This window comes from Sus scrofa, chromosome 1 (genome assembly GCF_000003025.6).
Source record: "Sus scrofa isolate TJ Tabasco breed Duroc chromosome 1, Sscrofa11.1, whole genome shotgun sequence".
In the NCBI taxonomy this organism is placed as follows: Eukaryota; Metazoa; Chordata; class Mammalia; order Artiodactyla; family Suidae; genus Sus; species Sus scrofa.
In genome coordinates this window covers 62,887,579-62,911,070 of record NC_010443.5, presented here as the reverse complement: position 1 = coordinate 62,911,070, position 23,492 = coordinate 62,887,579, and the positions used below count along the sequence as shown (strand labels likewise).

At 35.1% G+C, this 23,492-nt stretch overlaps 1 protein-coding gene across 1 annotated transcript in view; it reads right to left on the bottom strand.

Moving 5' to 3' along the window:
• MANEA (mannosidase endo-alpha) overlaps positions 1-23,382 on the bottom strand; it is a 57,898-nt gene extending 34,516 nt beyond the window's left edge. The window contains exons 1-2 of the mRNA XM_001927384.4: positions 23,086-23,382; positions 8,264-8,842 (exon numbers count right to left, since the gene is read on the bottom strand). Coding sequence (XP_001927419.1) covers positions 8,264-8,804 — 541 coding nt within the window. The 5' untranslated portion in view covers positions 8,805-8,842; positions 23,086-23,382. The remainder of the gene's footprint in view (positions 1-8,263; positions 8,843-23,085) is intronic.

Sequence of the window (23,492 nt, the reverse complement as noted above, 5' to 3'; positions counted from 1 at the left end):
CAGTGTGTTAGATATTAATAGGCTCATTTAAACTTCAAATACCTAATTCATCTTATTATAAGTTCTATTTCATCTACCTTTATGTATAAATTTTAAAGGCAAGAGATACAGAAATAAGAATTGTGGCCTTATAAAAACTGATAATTTCTATCTTTAGAAAATATTTTTAGTTTTCACCTAGTGCTTTTGAAGTACTAGTGAAGAAAACAAGGGGAAGTCCAGGAAGTGTGACTTATTTATCTTTTTGTGCCTAGAATCTAGCCCAAGAGTGGGACATGGTAGAAACTCTAAATATTTATTGCTTAAACTGAAGTAAAGGGAAGATAATTTTAAAGACATAGAGTGAACTATGTTTTGCTAAGAGTATTGGTTTTCTGTTCTTACTGTAATGAATTAACACAAATTTAGTGGCTTTAAGCAAAACAGGTTTCCAACAGCCAGTCTGGTGAAATATAAAAAGCTGAGTAGACATAAAAGGATAAAAGTCTGCCCACAAGAGGTAAGAAGTATGGTGAAGGAGGTGCACCTTCACAGGGGAAAAAACTTAAATATCAACACTATAAAGATAACATGTCATAAGCTAAAGGCACAAGCAGAGTTAAGGAGATATGTACTATTTCAAATGGGACAGTACCAACATATATCCAGACAAACTATAAAAAAATCAAGGTAACATGGCATCACAAAAAGAAAATAGTATTTTCCAGGACCAAGCTAGAAGGCACAGAATATATGATTTAACTAATAAAGATTCAAATTAACAGTGATGAGAGCGGGCATCCTTGTCTTGTTCCAGATTTTAGTGGGAAGGCTTTCAGCTTTTCTCCATTGAGTATTATATTTGTTGTGGGTTTGTCATAAATGGCTTTGATTATATTCAGGAATGTTCCCTCTATGACCATTTTGGTAAGAGTTTTGATCCTAATGGATGTGGGACTTTGTCAAATGCTTTTTCTGCATATGTTGAGATGATCATGTGGTTTTTGACTTCTTTTGTTAATGTGATGTGTGACGTTAATTGATTTGTATATGTGGAACCATCCTTGTGCACCTGGGATGAATCCCACCTGGTCATTGTGTACGATCTCTTTTATACGTTGTTGAATTCGGTTGGCTAAAATTTTGTTGAGAATTTTTGTGTATATATTCATCAAAGATATTAGCCGATAGTTTTCCTTTTTGGTGGTATCTTTGTCTGGGGTTTTGGAATTAGGGTGATGGTAGAATCACAGAATGTCTTTGGCAGTGTTCCTTCTTCAACCTTTCAAAAAAGTTTAAGGAGAATGGGAAAAAGACAGTCTTTTCAGCAAGCATTGCTGAGAAACCTGGACAGCTGCATGAAAATCAATGAAACTAGAACATACCCTCACACCATGAACCAAAATAAACTCAAAATGGCTGAAAGACATAAATATAAGACAAGATACCATCAAACTCCTGGAAGAGAACATAGGCAAGACATTCTCTGATATCAACCTTATGAATATTTTCTCAGGTCCATCTCCCAAAGCAACGGAAATAAAAGCAAAAATAAACCAATGGGACCTAATCAAACTGACAAGCTTTTGCACAGCAAAGGAAACTAAAAAGAAAACAAAAAGACATCTTACAGAATGGGAGAAAATAGTTTTAAACAATGCAGCAGATAAGGGTCTAATCTCTAGAATATACAAACAACTTATGCAACTCTACAGCAAAAAAAACCAACAACAACCCAATTGAAAAATGGGCTAAAGACCTGAACAGATATTTTTCCAAGGAAGAGATACAGATGGCCAACAAGCACATGAAAAAATGCTCAACATCTGTGATTATTAGAGAAATGCAAATCAAAACTACCATGAGATACCACCTCACACCAGTCAGAATGGCCATCATTAAGAAGTCCACAAATAACAAATGCTAGAGGGGGTGTGGAAAAAAAGGAACACTCATGCAATTTTAATGGGAATGTAAGCTGGTACTATGGAGAACATATTAGAGGTACCTTAGAAAATTATACATAGAACTCCCATATAACCCAGCAATCCCACTCTTGGGCATATATCCAGACAAAACTTTCCTTGAAAAAGACACATGCAGCTGCATGTTCACTGCAGCTCTATTCACAATAGCCAAGACAGGGAAACAACCTAAATGACTGGATTAGGAAGATATAGTATAAACACACAATGGAATACTGCTCAGGCATAAAAAAGAACAAAATAATGCCATTTGCAGCAACATGGATGGGACCAGAGACTCTCATCCTGAGTGAAATCAGTCAGAAAGAGAAAGCCAAATACCATATGATATCACTTACATCTGGAATCTAACATATGGCACAAGTGAACCTTTCCACAGAAAAGAAAATCATGGACTTGGAGAACAGACTTGTGGTTGCCAAGGTGGAGGGGGAAGCAGTGGGATGGATGGGGTGCTTGGGGTTAACAGATGCAGACTACTGCCTTTGGAATGGATTAGCAATGAGATACTGCTGTGTAGCACTGGGAATTATGTCTGGTCACTTATGATGGCACATAATAATATGAGAAAAAAGAATGTATACATGAATGTGTAATTCGGTCACCATGCTGCACAGTAGAAAACTGACAGAACACTGTAAACCAGGTATAATGGAAAAAATAAAAATTATTATATTAAAAAAATTACAAATTAAAAAATAAAAGAATTCAAATTAGCTGTTCTGAAGGAACTCAACAAGTTTCAAGAAAATTCAGAAAGACAATTCAAATAAATTGAGAATAAAATATTTGAATAAAATGATTCTTCATTAAAGAGAAAGAAATTATAGGAAAAAAAACAAAATTCTGGAGCTAAAAACTCAAAGAACAAACTGAAACTATGGAATAGAGAAAATATGCAGTAGGACAGAGCAAATGAACAAAGAATAGATGACTTGGAGGATAGAATTTCTGAAATAGCAGAGAAGAAGGAATTTAGATTATAAAAGAGCAAGGAAAGTCTACATAATCCATGGATATCCATCAAGAAGAAAAATATCAGGATAACTGGGATTCCAGACAGAGAAAGGATGGGCGGGGAGTTAATTTAAAGAACTAATAGCTGAGTACTTCCAAAATCTAAGGAAAGACCTGGACATACAAGTCTACAAAGCTAATAGATCATCCTATTATTGCAACACAAAAAGACATTCTCCAAAATATTAATGGCAGGGAAAAAAAGGATTTGAACCTTTTAGGCATTAGGCTATCAATAGATTTCTCTACAGAAACCCTTCAGGCCAAGGGACAGTAGGATGACATATTTGAAGAGTTGAAAGATAAAAATGGCCAGCCAAGAATACTTAATCTAGCACAGTTATCCTTCAGATATAAAAGAAAAGAAAAGGCCTTCCTAGGAAAACAAAGTTTAGGGAATTCACTACCATTAGACTAGCCTTGAAAGAAATGCTGAAAGGAGTTCTTAAAGCTGAAATGCAAAAAAGATAATAAGCCACATGAAAATATAAAAACATTATACAACACTGGTAAAGATGAGAAATACACAGATTTAAAAACTATAGTTATATAGTAGGGCAATTTGTTAACTATTCAACTATAGTATAAAGGTTAAATGAAAGAAGAGGAAAAATAAGTATAACTACTAGAAGCTGTTAATGAATATACAACAAAAGAGAGGTAAACTGTGGCATCAATAATATAAAGGGAAGAGCAGTACGGTTAAAACTTCAGAGAGTTAAAAATAAGCTGAATTGGAGTAAGATGCTTTATGTAACACCCTTGGTAACAACAAAGCAAAAACTGGAGCAGATTCACAGAAGACAAAAAGGGGTGTGGGGGAAGAGCACACCATCATGGAAAATAACCAATTTACAAATACAGGCAGAAAGAGAAAAAATAACGGAAATACAAAACCAGTATGTAATTGGTGAGATGGCATTAATAAGTCCTTACATATTAATAATTACTCTATATGTAAATGGATTGATTTCCCCAATTAAAAGGTACATAAGTGGCTAGAAGGATTTAAAAAAAAAAAAAAGACTCAACTGTAGAATGACAACAACAAAGCTTTAAGGATGCATATATGCTCAAAGTTAAGGGATGAAAAGATATCCCATGCATGTAGAATCCAAAAGAAAGCCAGGAAGCTATACTTGTAATAATCAAAATATCTGGAAAATCCACAAATACATGAAAACTCAACGACAAACTCTTGAACAGCCAATGTGAAAAAAGAAACGAAAATGGGAATCAAAGATTATCTTGAAACAAATTAAAATAAAAACACATCATAGCAAAACCTTTAGGATGCTGCAAAAGCAGTTCTGAGAGGAAAGCTTATAGTGACAAAAGGAGGTGTTAAGAAATGGGAAAAATTACAAATAACAACCTAACTTTACACCTCGAGGAACTAGAAAAAGAGCAAACTAAGCCCAAAGTTAGCAGAAGGAAAGAAATAATTAAGATCAGAGCAGAAAAATATGGTCCGAAAAAACAAAAGAAAAATCAACAAAACTAAGAATTGGTTTTTCAGAAAGATACTTAAAGCTGACAAACCTTTACAAAGACTGCTAAGAAAATAAGAGATGACTCAAATAAGAAACGAAAGAAATTATACAGAAATATACAGAATCACAAGAGACTACTATAAGCAAATACACATCAACCAAATAGAAACCATAGAAGAAATACATAGGTTTCTAGAACTATATAACCTTCTAAGCCTGAACCAGGAAGAAACAGTCTAAACAGACCTATAAAGCAAGACGACTGAACTACTACAAAAGCTACCTAACCCAGAAAACCTCAGGATCACATGGCTTCACTGGTGAATTTTACTACACATTTAAAGAGGAATTAATGCCAGTCCTTCTCAAAATTTTCCAAAAAACTGGAGAGGAGGGAACACTTTCCAATTCATTCTATGAGCCTACATTTTCCTGATACCAAAGTAGACAGAGACTCTACAAGAATGGAGCAATAACTCTGATGGACACAGATGCACAAATTCTCAACAAAACATTAGCAACTATAGTTCACCTTTTAACTGAAAAGGAAATAATTTATTCACAGATGAATTGTACTGTCACTTTTACTACCAACAAGTGTTTTCTTAAATTTTTCCCTGGTAGAACCCTCATGCACTGTTAGTGGGAATGTAAATCAGTACAGCCACTATGGAAAAAAGTATGAGGTACCTTAGAAAATTATACATAGAACTCCCATATAACCCAGCAATCCCACTCTTGGGCATATATCCAGACAAAACTTTCCTTGAAAAAGACACATGCAGCTGTATGTTCACTGCAGCACTATTCACAACAGCCAAGACATGGAAACAACCTAAATGTCTATTAACAGATGACTGGATTAAGATGTGGTATATATACACAATGGAATACTACTCAGCCATAAAAAAGAATGAAATCACGCCATTTGCAGCAACATGGATGGAACTGGAGATTCTCATACTAAGTGAAGTAAATCATAAAGACAAACACCATATGATATCACTTGTATCTGGAATCTAACATATGGCACAAATGAAACTTTCCATAGAAAAGAAAATCATGGACATGAAGAACAGACTTGTGATTGCCAAGGGGGAGAGGGCAGGAGTGAGATGGATGGGGTGCTTGGGGTAATAGATGCAGACTATTGCCTTTGGAATGGATTAGCAATGAGATCCTGCTGTATAGCACTCGGAACTATGTCTAGTCACTTATGATGGAGCATGATAATGTGGGAAAAAAGAATGTATACATGTATGTATAACTGAGTCACCTTGCTGTACAGTAGAAAATTGACAGGACACTGTAAACCAGCTATAATGGAAAAAACAAAAAGCATTATAAAATTAAGAAAAAAAATTTCCCCAATATAAAATCTACCAGAGAAATAAAATATTTGCATCAATAGTGAAACTGTCAACATTTAAAATTAAAACTGTATTGCTGACGTTTTCAAGCAACTCATGTTCATAAATATTATTTATCAGTAAAATAATATATGGAAGGAAGTTCTTTATAAACATTAGACAACCATAAAACTAATACGAACTGAAGATTTTCTTTCTTTAATGACAATTAAAATTATAACATATACATTCAAAAAGATACATGCACCCCTATGTTCATCACAGTGCTATTCACAATAGCCAAGACATGGAAACAACCTAAATGTCCATTGACAGATGAATGCATTAAGAGGATGTGGCACATACATACAATGGAATACTACTCAGCCATAAGAAAAGACAAATTAATGCCATTTGCAGCAACAAGGATGGAATACAAATTCTCCTACTAAGTGAAGTAAGCCAGAAAGAGAAAGACAAAAACCATACGGTATCACTTATTTGTGCAATCTAAAATATGGCACAAGATGATCGTATCTACAAAACAGAAACAGATCCTGGCCAAGGAGAGCAGACTTGTGATTCCTAGGGGGAGGGGGGAGGGGATGGGATGGATAGGCAGTTTGGGTTTTTGGATGCAAACTGTTATTTTTGGAATGGATAGGCAATGGGACCCTACTGTACAGCACAGGGAACTGTGTGTGACTGGGTCCCTCTACTGTACAACATAAATTGAAGAAACAACTATATTTTAATAAAAAATTATAACATATACAATATGTCAATGGTATATTTTTATATTTATATGTATTATAAATATATAAACATACATAAGTGACACATCCTAGGGGAAACAAAAACGGGGGGGAGAGGTTATAAAGGGTATATTAATTAACTGAAGAATTTTCAGGCACCCAAATACAAACTTTTCCATATTATTTACCTCTTGGACAACATTGCTCTATGTAAATGTGTGTAATTGGAGTGCCAGAGTTAGAGGGAAGAGAAATTTGAGGGGAAGTGGTGAAAACAATATGAATAATTTTTGATTTCCCATCAGTTATGTTAAAGGTGTATATTGTAAACTTCAAAGAAATCACTAAATAAAATGAAGGAAAATATCTAATAAGCCAGAGATTATTATAAAATGGAATAAACATTTTCTTTTTTTTGTTTTGTTTTGTTTTTCATGTGCTATTTTTTTTTTTCCCCCACTGTACAGCAAGGGGGTCAGGTTATCCTTACATGTATACATTACAACTACATTTTTCCCCCAGCCTTTCTTCTGTTGCAACATGAGTATCTAGACAAAGTTCTCAATGCTATTCAGCAGGATCTCCTTGTAAATCTATTCTAAGTTGTGTCTGATAAGCCCAAGCTCCCGATCCCTCCCACTCCCTCCCACTCCCATCAGGCAGCCACAAGTCTCTTCTCCAAGTCCATGATTTTCTTTTCTAAGATGTTCATTTGTGCTGGATATTAGATTCCAGTTATAAGTGATACCATATGGTATTTGTCTTTGTCTTTCTGGCTCATTTCACTCAGGAATAAACATTTTCAATACAAGAAAAGGTAGAAAAAAGGAGGGGTACAGAAGGGATAAATAGTTAAATAGCAAAATGAAATACTTAAAATCAACCATACCATTAATATATTAAATAGAAATGAAGTAAACAGAGGAGTTAAAAAAGAAGAGATTGTCAGACTAGTTTTTAAAAAGACCAAATTATATGCTGCATGTCTAAAATTTGAAATAGCATAAATATCCATCAAGATGAATGACTGCAGAAACTAACTGTTATCCATCAAGGTGAATGACTGCAGAAGCTAACTGTTATCCATCAAGGTGAATGACTGCAGAAGCTAACTATTATACAGCGGAATACTACTCAGTAATAATAATGACTAAATTTTTGGTATAGTTAACAACATGGGTAAATTTCAAAATAGCATTCTGAACAAAAGACATACACTGCCACACATACACATAAGTGTTAGATTCTGTTTTATGTAATAATGGAATATTTACAACTACTACTCAACCCAGATACATAGTTTCCTGGGTTGTAGGAAGAGCTACATAAGGAATACATGACAAAAATTGGGGGGGGGGCTAGTGAATATTTTACTTCATAATTGGGGTGATATTTAAATAGATGTATATCAAAGTGAGAGAATTAATTGTACCTTATGTCAGTCATAATTTAATAAAATTCAGAAAGAGCATTAAATTAGAAATCAATAAAAAAAAAATCCAGAAATGTTAGTATGAACATGTTAGTGTTAAAAGATGCTTAACATTGTTTAATTCATAGTTTTTAAGTTTAAAATTGTAATTAATAACATAGTGAAGAGTAGTTAGGAATTAACGTTCTACAAAAATTTATACACATATACATACACACAAAACACATCTAAACAGACACATTAAAATAATTACCAATTGAAGCTGAGTACATTTGTTTCATGTGAGTCTCAATGACAGAAGGATCCCGAGAGCTGTAACTTCCCAACTCAGGGTAAAAGCTGGAGCCAATGTCATCTGGGGGGTTGTGTGTCCCTTGTGGATATTTTTTGGTTATTCTAAGGTCCCAATGCTTCAGGATTGGATGGTTCCAATGTATATATTTACCATCAAATTGTGGATTTCCATACCAACTGTAATAAAATACATGCAAATAATAATTCAGAGGTGGCCGTTCTTCTGGGTAAGGTTCAGAGCCTTTGGAAGGTTTCATGGTGATTTCAACACTTTTTAAATTCTTGCTGTTTGTTTCACTGTTGATTTTGTCACTCTTTTGGGAATCAAAAGTTTTCACCAAATGAGAGTGTTGACGAATTTCTGGAAGAAGGTCAAGTCCAAAGGGATCTCCAAAAGCAGCTTTATTTGGTCTCAGCATTTTTAAACCCATCATCAGAGAGAAAATAAATAGAATAAAAAGTAACAAAACGATGCAAGTCTTTCTTCGAAACTTTGCCATGATGTCATGCTTTAAAATCCAAAATGGTAAATGTTTGGCTGTAATGTATTGGAAAATGTTAATTAGTAAGTGGTATTAACCATATTTTCCAATGTATTCAAAATGAAAACTAAAATAGTGTTACAATGAAAAGTTTTAAAGTATATTGTGACAAATTATGTAATCAAATATTAATATCTACAAAAGAATCTACAGCTAGACTGAATAGTTTTTGTTTGGAAATAACACAGTTACATTTTGTCAGATAAAGATTTTAGGAATTTTATTTAAGTAAATATATTTTTCATCATTTGGAGAGATTTTATATGTACTGAATGTAAAAAGGGAATATTTGATATAGAGAGACTAAGATTTCTAAATATAAATATAAAATTAAAACTTTGTTTAAAAAGGAAATGCTTAAAAGTATATTAAAAGCTTAGTCATTAAATGGAATTACAACTCATTCTTTTAGTGCCTCTCATTTCTTATGACCTGTTGTTCTTCCATCCCACTTCACCAACTCATGTGTCATACTCATAAATTTGATCTTGTCATTTTTAATCATTATCCACTCCAAAATATGTACTTCACTTTTTTACATTTTTCTAAACATAACCTTCAAAGCTCTAACCTTCTCTGTTTTAGTACTCTCATTCAGTCAATCAATTCCTTGACCTTATTGAGATGCCTAATCCACTGATTCCACCACTTCTTCATTATTTTTTTGTTTTGTTTTGTTTTATCTCTAATGAAGCAGTTTGTAGCCTACAATCCAGCATTGAAATTCCTCACTTGCAAATACAGTTGGCACACATGGTTTGCTGAATCCAAAGAGGAGGAACCCACAGATACAGAGGACCAACTGTACTACGCCATTTTACTAAGTGATTTGAGCATACATAAATTTTGGTACCCACTCCTAGAACTAATCCCAGCTCCCCTCACAGATACCAAGAGACAAATATATCCATAATTTCCTTTATTTCTCTCCTTTCTTAATACTTACCTGGTATAATCTCAAATAAACGATGCCTTTCTTGACCTTGATCCAGAACCAAAAAATGATACTAGAGAAAAACACACACCACTCTGACTTTTCCCTCTGAATTTATGATTATAAATTTCAGATATTTAAGACGGCTTAACAAATCTATTACTACACCCCAGTACTTACACTTACCTAATCTCAAAAGAATGATTTCATTCCTTCTCATTTTTCATCAACCCTACTTCTACATTACCAATTTCCTTTATTCTCTTCACACAACCATGCCTTGTATTTCATAGAGAAAATGGCATAACAGACTGACTCACAGACTTTGGAAAACTTACGGTTACCAAAGGAGACAGGTTGGGGATGGGGGTGTGAGCTAGGGTTTGGGATGGAAATGCTATAAAATTGGCTTGTGATTATTGTTGTACAACTATAAATGTAATAAAATTAATTAAATTTTTAAAAAAGATGAAAAAATATGACTTCAAAGCCCCCATCCTCCACTGCAGGCACTACTCAAGTTGAACTGTCACTCTTTCCAATTAATACATATACAGGGATCTTCCTGTTCTCAGATCTCAAGCAGTTAAACTACTGCTTCCCTCTGTTTTCACCGGCACAGAGAAACAATATGTCCTTTTTAGTTACTAGTAAGCTGACCCCATTAACTTGTATTTTGGGGATCTGTGGAGATCAACTCTCACTTCAGTTTTTGTTATAGTAGTTTTGTTTTCATTTTATTCTTTTAATGATTTCAGAAAGTTGGTTTTTTTTGTTTGTTAGTATTAGGGCCATACCTGCAGCATATGGAAGTTCCCAGGCTAGGGGGTCAAATCGGAGTTGCAGTTGCTGACCTATGCCACAGCTACAGCAACGTGGGATCCAAGCCACATCTGCAACTTATGCCACAGCTTGTGGCAACACTGAATCCTTAACACACTGAGAAAGGCCAGGGATCAAACCCACATCCTAATGCATACTATGTCAGGTTCTTAACCCACTGAGCAACAAAGGGAACTCTCAATTTCAGGAAGATTTAAATGCTATACCTCTGCTACTGCTATCATCTCCAAATTTCTTTGTACCTTCCTAAAAATGCAGTTAATATTATAACTTTACCTCTAAGTACATCTTCAGCAGTATGAGTTTTTCACTTCTGTATTTTCATGACTACTTTGTTCAAAATATATTCTAATGTTCATTATGATTTATTCTTTGATGACATTTATAAATTTATAAAAATAGGAAAATCTCCCAAGAGATTCTTTTTGTTATTGATTTCTAGTGTGAGTAAACTGAAAACATCCCCCTGTGTGATTTCAATCCCTTGAAATATGTAGAGACTTTCTTTAAGGCTCAACAATGAACAATTTTGTCAAGTACCCCATATGCACCTGAAAAGAATATATATCCTGCAGTTAGTGTTACAGAGTTCTACCTGTTTATCAAACCAAATACGCTAATATAATATGTTGGTTATATTTTTCTTATCCTCACCCATCTTTTTTCGACTCGTGTTAAAAATTACCAACTATCATTAGGCATGTCTGTAACTGCTTACATTACATAATTTTCATTGATGTTATTATGTGGAAACAAATTTAGGACTTATATTTTCCTAAAGTTTTAAATCTTATTTTATAATAAAATGTTCCTTTCCTTCTCTATTGAAAGGTTATGACATAAAGTCCACTGTTTGATATTAGTATAGCTTTAACAGATTTTATTTGGTTCATGTTGGCACAGAGTATCATTTTTAGCATTTGTCACCTTAAATGATTAAATTTTTTCTTAAATATGACATTCCTCTATTGTTACTGTTGGTTCTTCAAATAGTCTTTGTCCGATAATGACAGTATTCAGCACATTTACAATTCTACAAATATAGATAATACAGTTTAAAATCTACTCCTTACTCTTACCCTTAAATCTATCCTTACCTTCTATTTGCTTTTCTTTTGGTTTCCTTCTTACAGGCTCTATCTTCTCTCTTACTTTCTTTTTAGTTATTTCATTCTTCCCTATTTCTCTGTTAATCATACATACTTTTACTGTTAGTTATCTTAGCGATTACAGTATGTACTCTAACTTGTCAAAATCCAGTGTGAAGTACAACTTTGCTGTTTCTTTTCTTTTCTTTTTTTGCATTTTAGGGCCTCATCTGTGGCATATGGAAGCTCCCAGGCTAGGGGTTAAATCAGAGCTGCAGCTGCCAGGCTATGCCACAGCCACAGGAACACAGGATCCAAGTCGTGTCTGTGACCTTCAGCACAGCTCACAGCAATGCCGAATCCTTAACCCACTGAGCAAGGCCAGGGATCAAACCCATATCCTCATGGTCAGTAGTCAGATTCGTTTCCACTGCGCCACAACGGGAACTCCCGTACTATTTCTTAAACAGTGAAAACACACTTAGAATACGTTGATTCCTTTATCCCTGCCCCAACTTTTGTGCTCCTTTATCCCTGCCCTAACTTTGTGTTTTTCTATATTTTTACATAGAAAACCCCTCCAGATAGTGTATTGTGCTGTATAGACATCTTAAACCCCTTCAGGTACTGTACTGTGCTGAAAATATTTCCATATTTCCATTCAAAATAATCTCCTTTAGGGTGAATTAATAATTCCCTTTAATAGGGCCATTAGTCTTGGTCTGCTACTGATACCCTTTTCATATTAGTTAACCTGTTTGAAAATATCTTTATTTCTCCTTCATTTTTAGTTATTTATATTGACTTCAATATTGGTAATTATTTTCTTTCAGCACCACCCATTACCTTCTGCCTTTGAGTGCTTATGATGAAAACTCAGCTACTATTCTCTTTTTCTTCTTCTTGATTCCTTAAAGACTTTAAAAATAATGTGTTTTCTTTTTCTCTGGCTACTTTTAATATTTTTTTCTTCTCCTTTGGTTTTTACTTGTTTTCCTATGGAATATATAGGAGTATGGTCCTCTTAACATTTATCCTACTTTAGGTTCAAAGTGCCTTTTCCATCTGTGGGTTGATATCTTTCCTTAGCTTTGAACACTATCTCTCCAAATACTGCCTTTGCTCAATTATTGCTCTCTTGATCTCTCACCTGTCATCATGGAATACACTACACATATCAGAATTTTATGTCCCATGTGTTTCTTAAACATTCTTTTAAAAAAAAATTTTCCCTCTTTTGTCTCTCCATGCTTTAGTCTGAATATTTACTTCTGAACTATCAGTTTTCTAATTTTCTTCGGCTATGACTTATTAATTTCAGTCTTAGAATTTCCATTTGAATTTTCTCTAAGACATTTACTCTCTGCTAAAATTTTCTTCTCTTATAATTCCTTGAATTTTTCAATCGCATTTATTGTAAGTCTACTTCTAATAACCTGAATTTGGACCTTAGGGCTCTGTTTCTATTACCTGTTTAGCTTTTTCCTCTTAATATCTTGACAGTATTCTTTTTTGTATGCTAGCATCATGTAGGAACATTTTCAGAGACAATGTGAGGCCCTGTATGTTATTTTCCTTCTGAGAAAGCTTATTTTTGCTTTTTTTTTTAATCCACTAGCAAGACCAGGGATCAAACTCGCAACCTCATGGTTACTAGTCGGGTTCATTAACCACTGAGCCACGAAGGGAACTCCAATTATTTTTGCTTCCTGAAGACTTCTAGGGTAGAGGAAGATGATCTTATAATCAGAGATTGAAATTTTAAAAACTAATGTTAAGGTGTTGTAAATATTTGTCTTATTTCTGATTCATCTTTACTCTCTCATACCCATGAGTTTTGAAATCAAAGTCATAGGTATTTATCAAAATCCCTCATCTAGAACGGGCCTTGGAAGTGCCCTGAATTCTAATTTTAGTTCCCACAGAGCCATGAAACTACTGAAAGACCTGTTCATCTTCTCAGATGCCACTATTTACTGATAGTCTCAGCTTCTCTGCTACTACTTTTGAGTCAGAGGTGTTAAATAACCTCCCTATTTCTTATCTCTCAAAGAATAACGTAAAGTGTAGGGCTCAGAATCATTCAAATACTTACATAATCCCACCTGAATTCCCTATATCCTTAGTATAGTGAAAGACTTTTGATACTTATAACTCAGAATTCAGATGCAATAAATAAATAGAGGTTAATTTAACTGCATTATTTTAAAAGATATATATACACACACACATAAAATTGAAAGGACAACTGAAATAATGAATGAAAATATTTGCAAGATCTTGTATGTCATTCAAAATGACAAAAATGTAAATTAAATTAAAACCACACAAAGGTTTATTATAGCAGAGTTTGAACCCATAAAGAAAACAAAAAGACAATCCACAGAATGGGAGAAAATCTTTGCAAACAAAGCTACTGACAAGATGTGTGTATATTAAGCTCCAAAATATACAAACATCTCATACAACTTTATATAAAAAAAACCACAATCAAAAAAGGGCAGAAGATCTAAATAGACATTTCTCCAAAGACACCCAAAACACACATGAAAAGATGCTCAACACCACTAATTATTAGAGAAATGCAAATCATAACTACAATGAGGTTATTATCACCTCACACAAGTCAGACTGGCCATCATCAAAAAGTCTATAACGAGAGTTCCTGTTGTGCTTCAGTGGTATAAAAACCTGTGGTTAGTATCTATGTGGATGCAGGTTTGATCCCTGGCCTTGCTCAGTAGGTAAAGAATTTGGTGTTGCAGTGAGCTAGGGTGTAGGTCACTGAGGAAGCTTGAATCCCACGTTGCTGTGACTGTGGCTGGCAGCTGCAACACCCATTTGACCCCTAGCCTTGGAACTTCCACATGCCACAGGTGCAGCCCTAAAAAGAAAAAAAAAAAAAAAAAAAAAAAAAGAGTCTACAAACAATAAATGCTGGAGAGGGTGTGGAGAAAAGGGAACCCTCCCACACTGTTGGTGAGAATGTAAATTGTTACAAACATTATGGAAAACAGTATGGAGGTTCCTTACAAAACTATATTAAAAATTTTTATTAAAGTATTGTTGATTTACAATGTTTTGCCAATTTCTGCTGAACAGCAAAGTGACCCACCCAGTTGTACATATATATATATACATTCCCTTTCTTATATTGTCTTCCATCAAGGTCTATCCTAAGAGACTACAGCTCCTTGTGCTATCCAGTATGATCTCTTTGCTTATCCATTCTAAGTGTAATAGTTTGCATCTACTAACCCCAAACACCTAGTCCATCACACTCCCCCCTCCCTCTTGGCAACCACAAGTTTGTTCTCCATGTCTATGAGTCTGTTTCTGTTTTGTAGATAGGTTCATTTGTGACATATTTTAGATTCCACATATGAGTGATATCATATGGAATTTGTCTTTCTTTCTCACTTATTTCACTTAGTGTGAGATCTCTAGTAGCATCCATGTTGCTGCAAAATGGCATTATTTTGTTCTTTTTACTGCGAATAGTTTTCCATTGTACATTTGTACCCCATGTTAATCCATTCATCTGTCAATGGGTATTTGGGTTGTTTTCATGTCTTGACTATTGTGAATACTGCTGCACTGAACATACGGGTGCATGTAACTTTCTGAATTACAGTTTTGTCCAGATATATGCCCAGGAATGGAACTGCTAGATCATATGACAGTTCTATATTTAGTTTTCTGAGGAATATCCATTCTGTTTTCCATAGCCATTATACCAATTTACATTCCCACCAACAGTGCAGGAGGGTTACCTTTTTGACAGACCCTTTCCAGCATTTATTATTTGTAGACATATTAATAATGGACATTCTGACCAGTGTGAGGTGGTACCTCGTTGTAGTTTTGATTTGCATTTCTCTAATAATTAGTGATGCTGAGCATTTTTTTTATAATTTTTTTTTTTTTATTTTCCCACTGTACAGCAAGGGGGTCAGGTTATCCTTACATGTATACATTACAATTACATTTTTTCCCCCACCATTTGTTCTGAGCATTTTTTTCATGTGCTACTGGCCATCTGTACGTCTTCTTTGGAAAAATGTCTATTTAGGTCTTCTGCCCATTTTTTGATTGGGTTTTTTGCTTTATTGTTGAGTTGTATGAGTTGTTTGTATATTTTGGAAATTAAGCCTTTGTCAGTTGCATCATTTGTAACTATTTTCTCCCATTCCATAAGTTGTCTTTTCACTTAAAAAAACTAAATACAGAACTACCATATGATCCAGCAATCCCACTCTTGGGAATATATCTGGAGAAAACCATAATTTGAAAAGATATATGCACACCAATGCTCACTGCAGGATTATTTCTAACAGCTAAAACATGGAAGCAACCTAAATGTCCATAAACAGAGGAATGGATAAAAGAGATGTGCCACATATATACAATGGAATATTAGCCATAAAAAGAACAAAATAATGCCATTTGCAGCATCATGGATGGACATAGAAATTACCTTACTAAGTAAAGTAAGACAGACAAAGACAAATATCATGATATTGCTTACATGTGGAATCTAATAAAAGATGATACAAAAAAACCTGTTCACAAAACAGAAGCAGACTCTTAAGATTTTAAAACCAAACTTATGATTACAAAAGGGGAAATGCTGAAGGGAGGGATAAACTGGGAGGATGGGATTGGCATATACACACTGCTATATATATAATGGTTAAGTAAGAAGAACCTACCTATAGCACGGGGGGATCTACTCAATACTCTGGCCTATATGGGAAAAAAAATCTGAAAAAGAATATATGTATATGTATAACTGATTCACCTTGCTGGACATCTGAAACTAACACAACACTGTGAGTCACTATATTCCAGTAAAATCTTAAAAACACACACACATCTTGGTGACAAGACAGTGAGAAAACAAGCACTCCCATACACTGCTAGTGAATACATATTTGTACAACCTTTTTATGAATCTGAAAATATCTAACAATTACACAACCATTTTCTTTTGACTCAGCAACCCTACTTCATGGAATTTACCTTGAAAATACACAACATAGTAGTAAATAAATTTATATACAGCATTGTTTATAATTGTACAATGTTGAATACTCAGAAAAAAATGAAGAGCTCTTTGAGTTGACATAAAGGGATTTTATGGATATACTGAAAAAAGCAAAATGCAAATAAAAAGATACATTTTCTAAAGTGAGCAAAAGAAACACAGAAAAACAAGAATATAATAAGGTTGATTATCTACAGTGGGTAGAGGGAAACCATGTGGAAGATATGGAAAGATGAAAAGAGGATAGAGGGCTGAGGAATGAAAGTTAACTTTTCTCTGAGTATACCTTTTTATGTAGTTCTGTCATTTTGAGCCATGTTATATTTCATATACTCAAAACAAAAAAAAATTAAATGTTAAATTCCCATTAGTAGGTGGATTATTTTTGCAATGATACTGGTTAGCAATTCTTAAATACATAATGAGTATTGTAAAAATAAGCAGTCTAAGTTGGGAAATGGGGCCCAGGTGTTTTACTGACAAAAAAAATGCATTACAAATGTAGAAAGTGGGAGGTTAAAATGAAACTTGCGTTGTCAGACTATAATTGGCAGTATCAGTATGGATGTATAGCTTTTAAAAGATCAATAAATTGGTGTGTGTTTGTGTGCACACATGTAAATATATTCACATTATTTCCTAACTCTGCTGAGAGAGTATACGACCAAAGAAACCTTGGCAACAATGAACACATCTGATGCCAAGATTGTGATTTTTACATACCCTTCTCTATTTAACAGAACCAGGTTCCTTGGAGAAATGATGATTTCAAGAATGTGGCTAGGGGAGTTCCCGTTGTGGCTCAGTGGTCAACAAATCTACTAGGAACCATGAGGTTGCGGGTTCAATCCCTGGCCTCGCTCAGTGGGTTAAGGATCTGGTGTTGCCATGAGCTGTGGTGTAGGTTGCAACATGGCTTGGATCCCACATTGCTGTGGCTCTGGTGTAGGCCGGCGGCTACAGCTCTGATTCAATCCCTAGCCTGGGAACCTCCATATGCTGCAGTGCAGCCCTGGAAAAGACAAAAAGACCAAAAAAAAAAAAAAAAAAAAACCCCAAAAGATGTGGCTAGGAAAGTATGATAAGAACCTGGCTCATCTTGCCTGAAAGTTGGTAAGTACTCAAAAAATGCAGAGACATGTTCACAGGACACAGGAGCCAACTTCAAGGGGCAATTACTGACTAAATCTGGGACAATTTTAGCATCAAAATAATTAATAATAAATTACAGATATTAAAATAGGAATTCATGATTCTATATTGATTTTTTAAACGTGAAAATAAATATATGGAATAAAGAAGACTCAGAATATCAACTTATAAATTTAGATAGAATAATGGAATTAGACTATCACTATGTGACTACAACCATGGTAATAACTGTATCAAGAAAGACTCATTAATGGAAATGGATATGAAATGAGAGATTAAAGTTTATGAGGAACGGGATATCTACATATCAGCAAAATATCTCCCCTCAAGGTAGCTAATTAACTATGAAGGGAGACACAGTAACTTAACAGTGCAGAACCCAGAAGATACCACTTTAAACAAGTGATCAAAATTAACTTCATCAGTTAATTCTGAATAAATAGATATGAGTCTACAGAGAGGATGCCCTAAGAAGAAAACAGAATCACTGCTGTTATATTTCAATCAAAATTAATCTGGATCTAATCATGAGGAAACATTAGTCAACATATTAGGACACTCGCATACACACGCATACATATATGTGTGTACATATACATGTATGCATAAATACATATGTAGAACTATTACACATATTATGTAAAATTATATAAAATGTAATATATGAATGTGTGTGTAATAATAAAGCACATGTGGCAAAATATTACAATTTGGTGAAAATGCAGGAAAAATAAACGGATTGTTGAGTTGTTTGTATTATTTTTGAAACTCTTCACTGTCTAAAATTATTTGAAAATTGAAATTAAAAAAAAAGATTATCATCAGCAAATGGGAGAACATGAACAGTTAACATAACACCTGCTTAGTTCCGAAAAGGGCAAACTCCAACAGTCCCTCAAGCTCTGCACTGCAGGAATGCAGAAAGTGACAGCCTATGTATGTATGTGACAGCCCTGTGCAGAGGAATAAAGAGATGATACAAACATTCTGCCCTGCTGCTATGATTTGCGGTCCTAAAATCTCCAAGTTGTCAAGATATAAACAAATCTTTTCCTTTGCTTAACGAAAGTGAGAATTTTGACAAGCCATGAAATAGAAAAAAAAAAAAAAGGGACGTAATTATGATCTCAACTATATTAAAGATATATAGAGGAAGTCTACTTAAACACATAGAATGATTACCTCTGAGTAATCATTTTTCAGTAATATTTTCTTATGCTGTCTTCTAAAATTAGAACATTTCTTAAGGAAGAAGTTTTTTGGGGGTTAGGTATTTCATAAAGAAACAATTAATGCTAATGAATAATGACAAACCACAGAGAACAGAAGAAATAATTACTGGATTTAGAAATTACTAAGACATTGATTTTTGAAATGCTGATCACCTGAAAGGAGTGAAATGCATGCAAGAGTCAAGATATATACAGTGGAAAGAATATTGATTTTAGAATTTGAAGATCTAAGTTCAAGTCAGCTATGTTGACCTAACTCTGTGACCCTGAGTTCTTTTTTTTATCTTAAAAAAAAAATTACCTGCTACCTAAAAAGTTCGCTGTAAATCACACAAGAAATATATGTGAAATAAAATGCAAAAGGGTAATTTTAAATCAAATGTAAATACTAATTGGGTTTTTAAAAATGAACAGTGAAGAAATGTAAGAAATGAATAGTTGTGAGATATTTTTATATTTATTCCTCAGAGCTACAGGATGAACACAAAACACCTGTTTATAAAAGCTGCCTTTTTCCCCCTCTTGCCTATAAATCTAATTTCTTAAGCTGCTCGCTCTTTTCCTTTTACATTACTTATTTAATTCATTCACTAAAACTGTTTATCATATCATTATAGGTGATCCCCTGGCTCCAACCCCACCTCCAGATCTCAATGAACAGAAAGTCATCTCAACCTAAATAAAGGCAGCAGACCATTGTGATTAAAAGTATGGGCTCTGCAGTCAAATGCCTGAGTTCAAATTCTCGCTGGGCATCTTTCAGCTATTTCACCTATATGTGACCTGGTTTTTCCCTGCTCCTTTTCTCACCTTTGTAATGAGTTATTACCTCACCCATAGGATTTCTGTGAGGATGAAAGAAGTTAGTATTGCAAAACACTTAGAATCATTTCTGGCTTGTTGTAACACTGAATAAATATGAACAATTATTTTTTCTGATGATTGTTATTAAAGATGAGTATCTGGCAAGCAATCAATAACCAATGCATAGTTTACTCTCTCTAAATATCTCTTTTCTGTTGAAAGGTTCATTTGCGCCATACATTAGATTCTAGATATAAGTGATATCATATGGTACTTGCCTTTCTTTCTGACTTCACTTAGTATGAGAATCTCTAGTTCCATCCATGTTGCTGCAAATGGCATTATTTTGTTCTTTTCTATGGCTGAGTAGTATTCCATTGTGTATATGTACCACATGGACTTGGAGAACAGACTTGTGTATATGTACCACCTGCCAACGGGAAAGGGGAGGGAGTGGGATGGACTGGGAATTTGGAGGTTAGTAGATGCAAAGTATTGTGTTTGGAGCGGATAGGCAATGAGATCCTGCTGTGTAGCACAGGGAAGTGTATCCAGGCACTTATGATGGAACATGATTGAGGATAAGTGAGGAAAATAATGTATGTATATATGTATAACCTGATCACTTTGCTATATAGTAGAAATAGAAAGAACACTAAATCAACTATAATAAATAAAAATCATAAAATAAATACTTCATCTCCATATGGCTACCTTTTGAAATACTACTCTAATTCTTCAAGACAAAGCTGAAATGTTGCCTCTTCGTGACACCTCTCCTAATGATTCCAAAGTGAAAAGAACTCACTTTCCCATATAATTTACTGTCACAGCATTACTTACTTTTTAAATTGGCATTTCTTTCTTTATGTGTTGTATCATGCTACTTATTTATATGTATTTTTAATATTGGTATCTCTCTGGGAAGTATGCATATAAATAAGATTCTATTAACTATACCTACATTGGACATGTTTAAAGTCTATACTGAACATATATAGGAAGAATTATAGATAAATAGATCCAAAAATACCAAAAACCCATTTCAATAAAATATTACCAAGTCCAACTTAGCAAAGCTAGGAAACTTGAGATGCCTAACAGGTCTAATGATCTTTAGTAGGAAAGGAGTGGAGGAACTATTTATTTGGCTTCAACAACAAAAAAGTTTCAGCAATCACTTGAAAGAAAAAAAAAGTTACAAGTTAACTGCAGATAGACAGTTTCCCAAAGCAGTAACCTACCCAAGGTATTAGATAACTAAAATTTGTTATCTTCAAAGGGCAGTTTACATGACATAATAATGCAGAGAAGTAATACATAATAGGTTCTTTTGAAACTCTGTGGTTTCTACACTGTGCTTTGTGACTCGGAGGTCTTTTAATCTTTGAAAAGTTTGTTTTGGACTTGGAGGCCTGGTGAGGTATAAGTGATCACAATCAGTGTGATATCAATTGCAATTTCAAAAAGTATTTGCTGCTATCCTGTTCTTATACAGATTTCTGGTGATTTTTTTTCCCCTTTTCCTAATATTATTTTCTAAGAAACCACTGAAGATAAACATAACTAATACCAGAAGACACACCTGGAATTTTCAAAATCAATTTCTGTACCCAGGGTTCCTTCCCAAGTTGGTTTTAATGTAAACACTTGTACCCTTTTGTCAAAAGAAATGAGTTAGGCATAATCTCATCCATTTTAATCTTAGCAATCTATGAAGTAGAACTTCTTTTCAACAACATTTTACAGATGACAGAACCAAAGTACAGAGCAGTTGGGAACTTTTTCCAAGCCTCTGGGCTAACAAGTGTCTAAGTAACCTGTCTGAGGTTAAGCAACTAGTGTGGAGCAGAGCAAGTACCGCTCTAGAACTCAAGCTCTTCCTCTTATGTCATTCCATCATCCTACATTTCAGACAAATCAAGTTTATAGAGATTATTAACACTGTAAATTGTGACAAATGAAAACTGGTGACATGTGGTCACGTTTTGATTTAAAGATTATGGGCTTAGAAGACAATGATTATCCATTACCTACTCATAAACTGCAGTCCACATTTAATCTGAAGAAATCTTATTTTCTTATACACTTACTATTCATCATGTGACTAACAGCAAGAGCTCTGGTAATGTTTTATGCGTAGGTCCTGAAAACCCACAAGACTCACTGTACAAAACTATTTTTTCGAGGTTTACATATAGCTCAATATGAATGGAGTAACACAGTGTCATAAAAATGATGTGCAAACAACGTGACTTAATATTACCAAGATCTAGATTTTATTTTGTATTTTTCTTCCAAACTACTGTCTAAATAACATAAACATAAAAAATACTTTAATGTACTCATCCCTGTTCCATTTGCTTTTTTTTTTTAAAGTCATATAATTAACATTAGCCTCCCTTGTTTTAATTATTTCTTTAAGCACTTCCAATTTCCCTTAAATATTATCCGTAGGGTCTTGCGAAAATGAAACAAAAACAAACTATCCTAAATGCCTGAATTCAATTTGGTCCTTTGGAAAAAAGGGAAAAGGTACTATTCCAGTATGGATGCATCCTGAGACTTAGTAAAAGATAAGTCTAAGATGATAGTGCCAAACGTGAACAGGTGAATGGAAAAACTATCAATGCGACGGTCTCGCCATCCTCGCTCTCCTCTCTCCCGGTGCCCAGGTGTCTAGGGACCGGCCATCACCACCTTCCTGCTGCAGCCCAAGCCCAACAGGCCCCGACCTTTCCACTCGCCCCAAGGCTCAAGGCCGAGTTTGCCGACAAAAGGACTAGGTGCTGAAAAGCTTCCGTGACTCCGGAACTTCCCAACTTGGGGAAAGAAAGGAAAACCAAGGCGACAGGAGGTTCAGCTACAAAGAAGTGGTGGAGACGAGGCCGGCGGGGTCGGGATAAAGTAGGATAGAAGGCAATAAAAATAACCCAGACAAAATAAGGGGTAGGAGTGACAAAGTGGGAAGTCCCGAGATCCCAAGGCTCGCAGCGCGACTCCGCCCACGGCCGCCCTTCTGGGCACGGGGTCAAAGGCCGTTGGCAGACTGATAGGCAGGTGAGCGCGCAGGCGCCGCGGGTGGGCCCAAAGCCGGCCGCAACATGTCTGCAAGGCCCTGAATCTACCAGCTACTCACCAGGGTCTGGAATCCAGCTACCGGTAGAGACTCGGCCGCCGGAAACGTTGAAGGCGAAGAACACGCAGAGGCCGCGGCCACTCTTCTGCGAGCCCAGCCAGCCCCGCCGCCCAAAGGGCGCGCGCAGGGCTTTCGGGAGCCTGGAAGGGCGGGGCCTGGCGGGGCGGGACTTTGAGTGGGTGGGGCACTGGTTTCAAGGCACAGGCGCCTCTGGTTTGTGAGGAACACGAATGCGAATGCGTGAAAGGGGGAGAGCTTTTTCTGAGCATCCAAGGAGTGGAGCAGAGGGGCAAGGTGGCATTGGGCTGGACTTCCTTCTCTTTCCCCAACTAGAAATGACCCATTCCTCTCTTAGAAACCAAGTCTTCTAAGGTTCCGCTCAGAAGTTTCACTAATAGAGGAGTGCT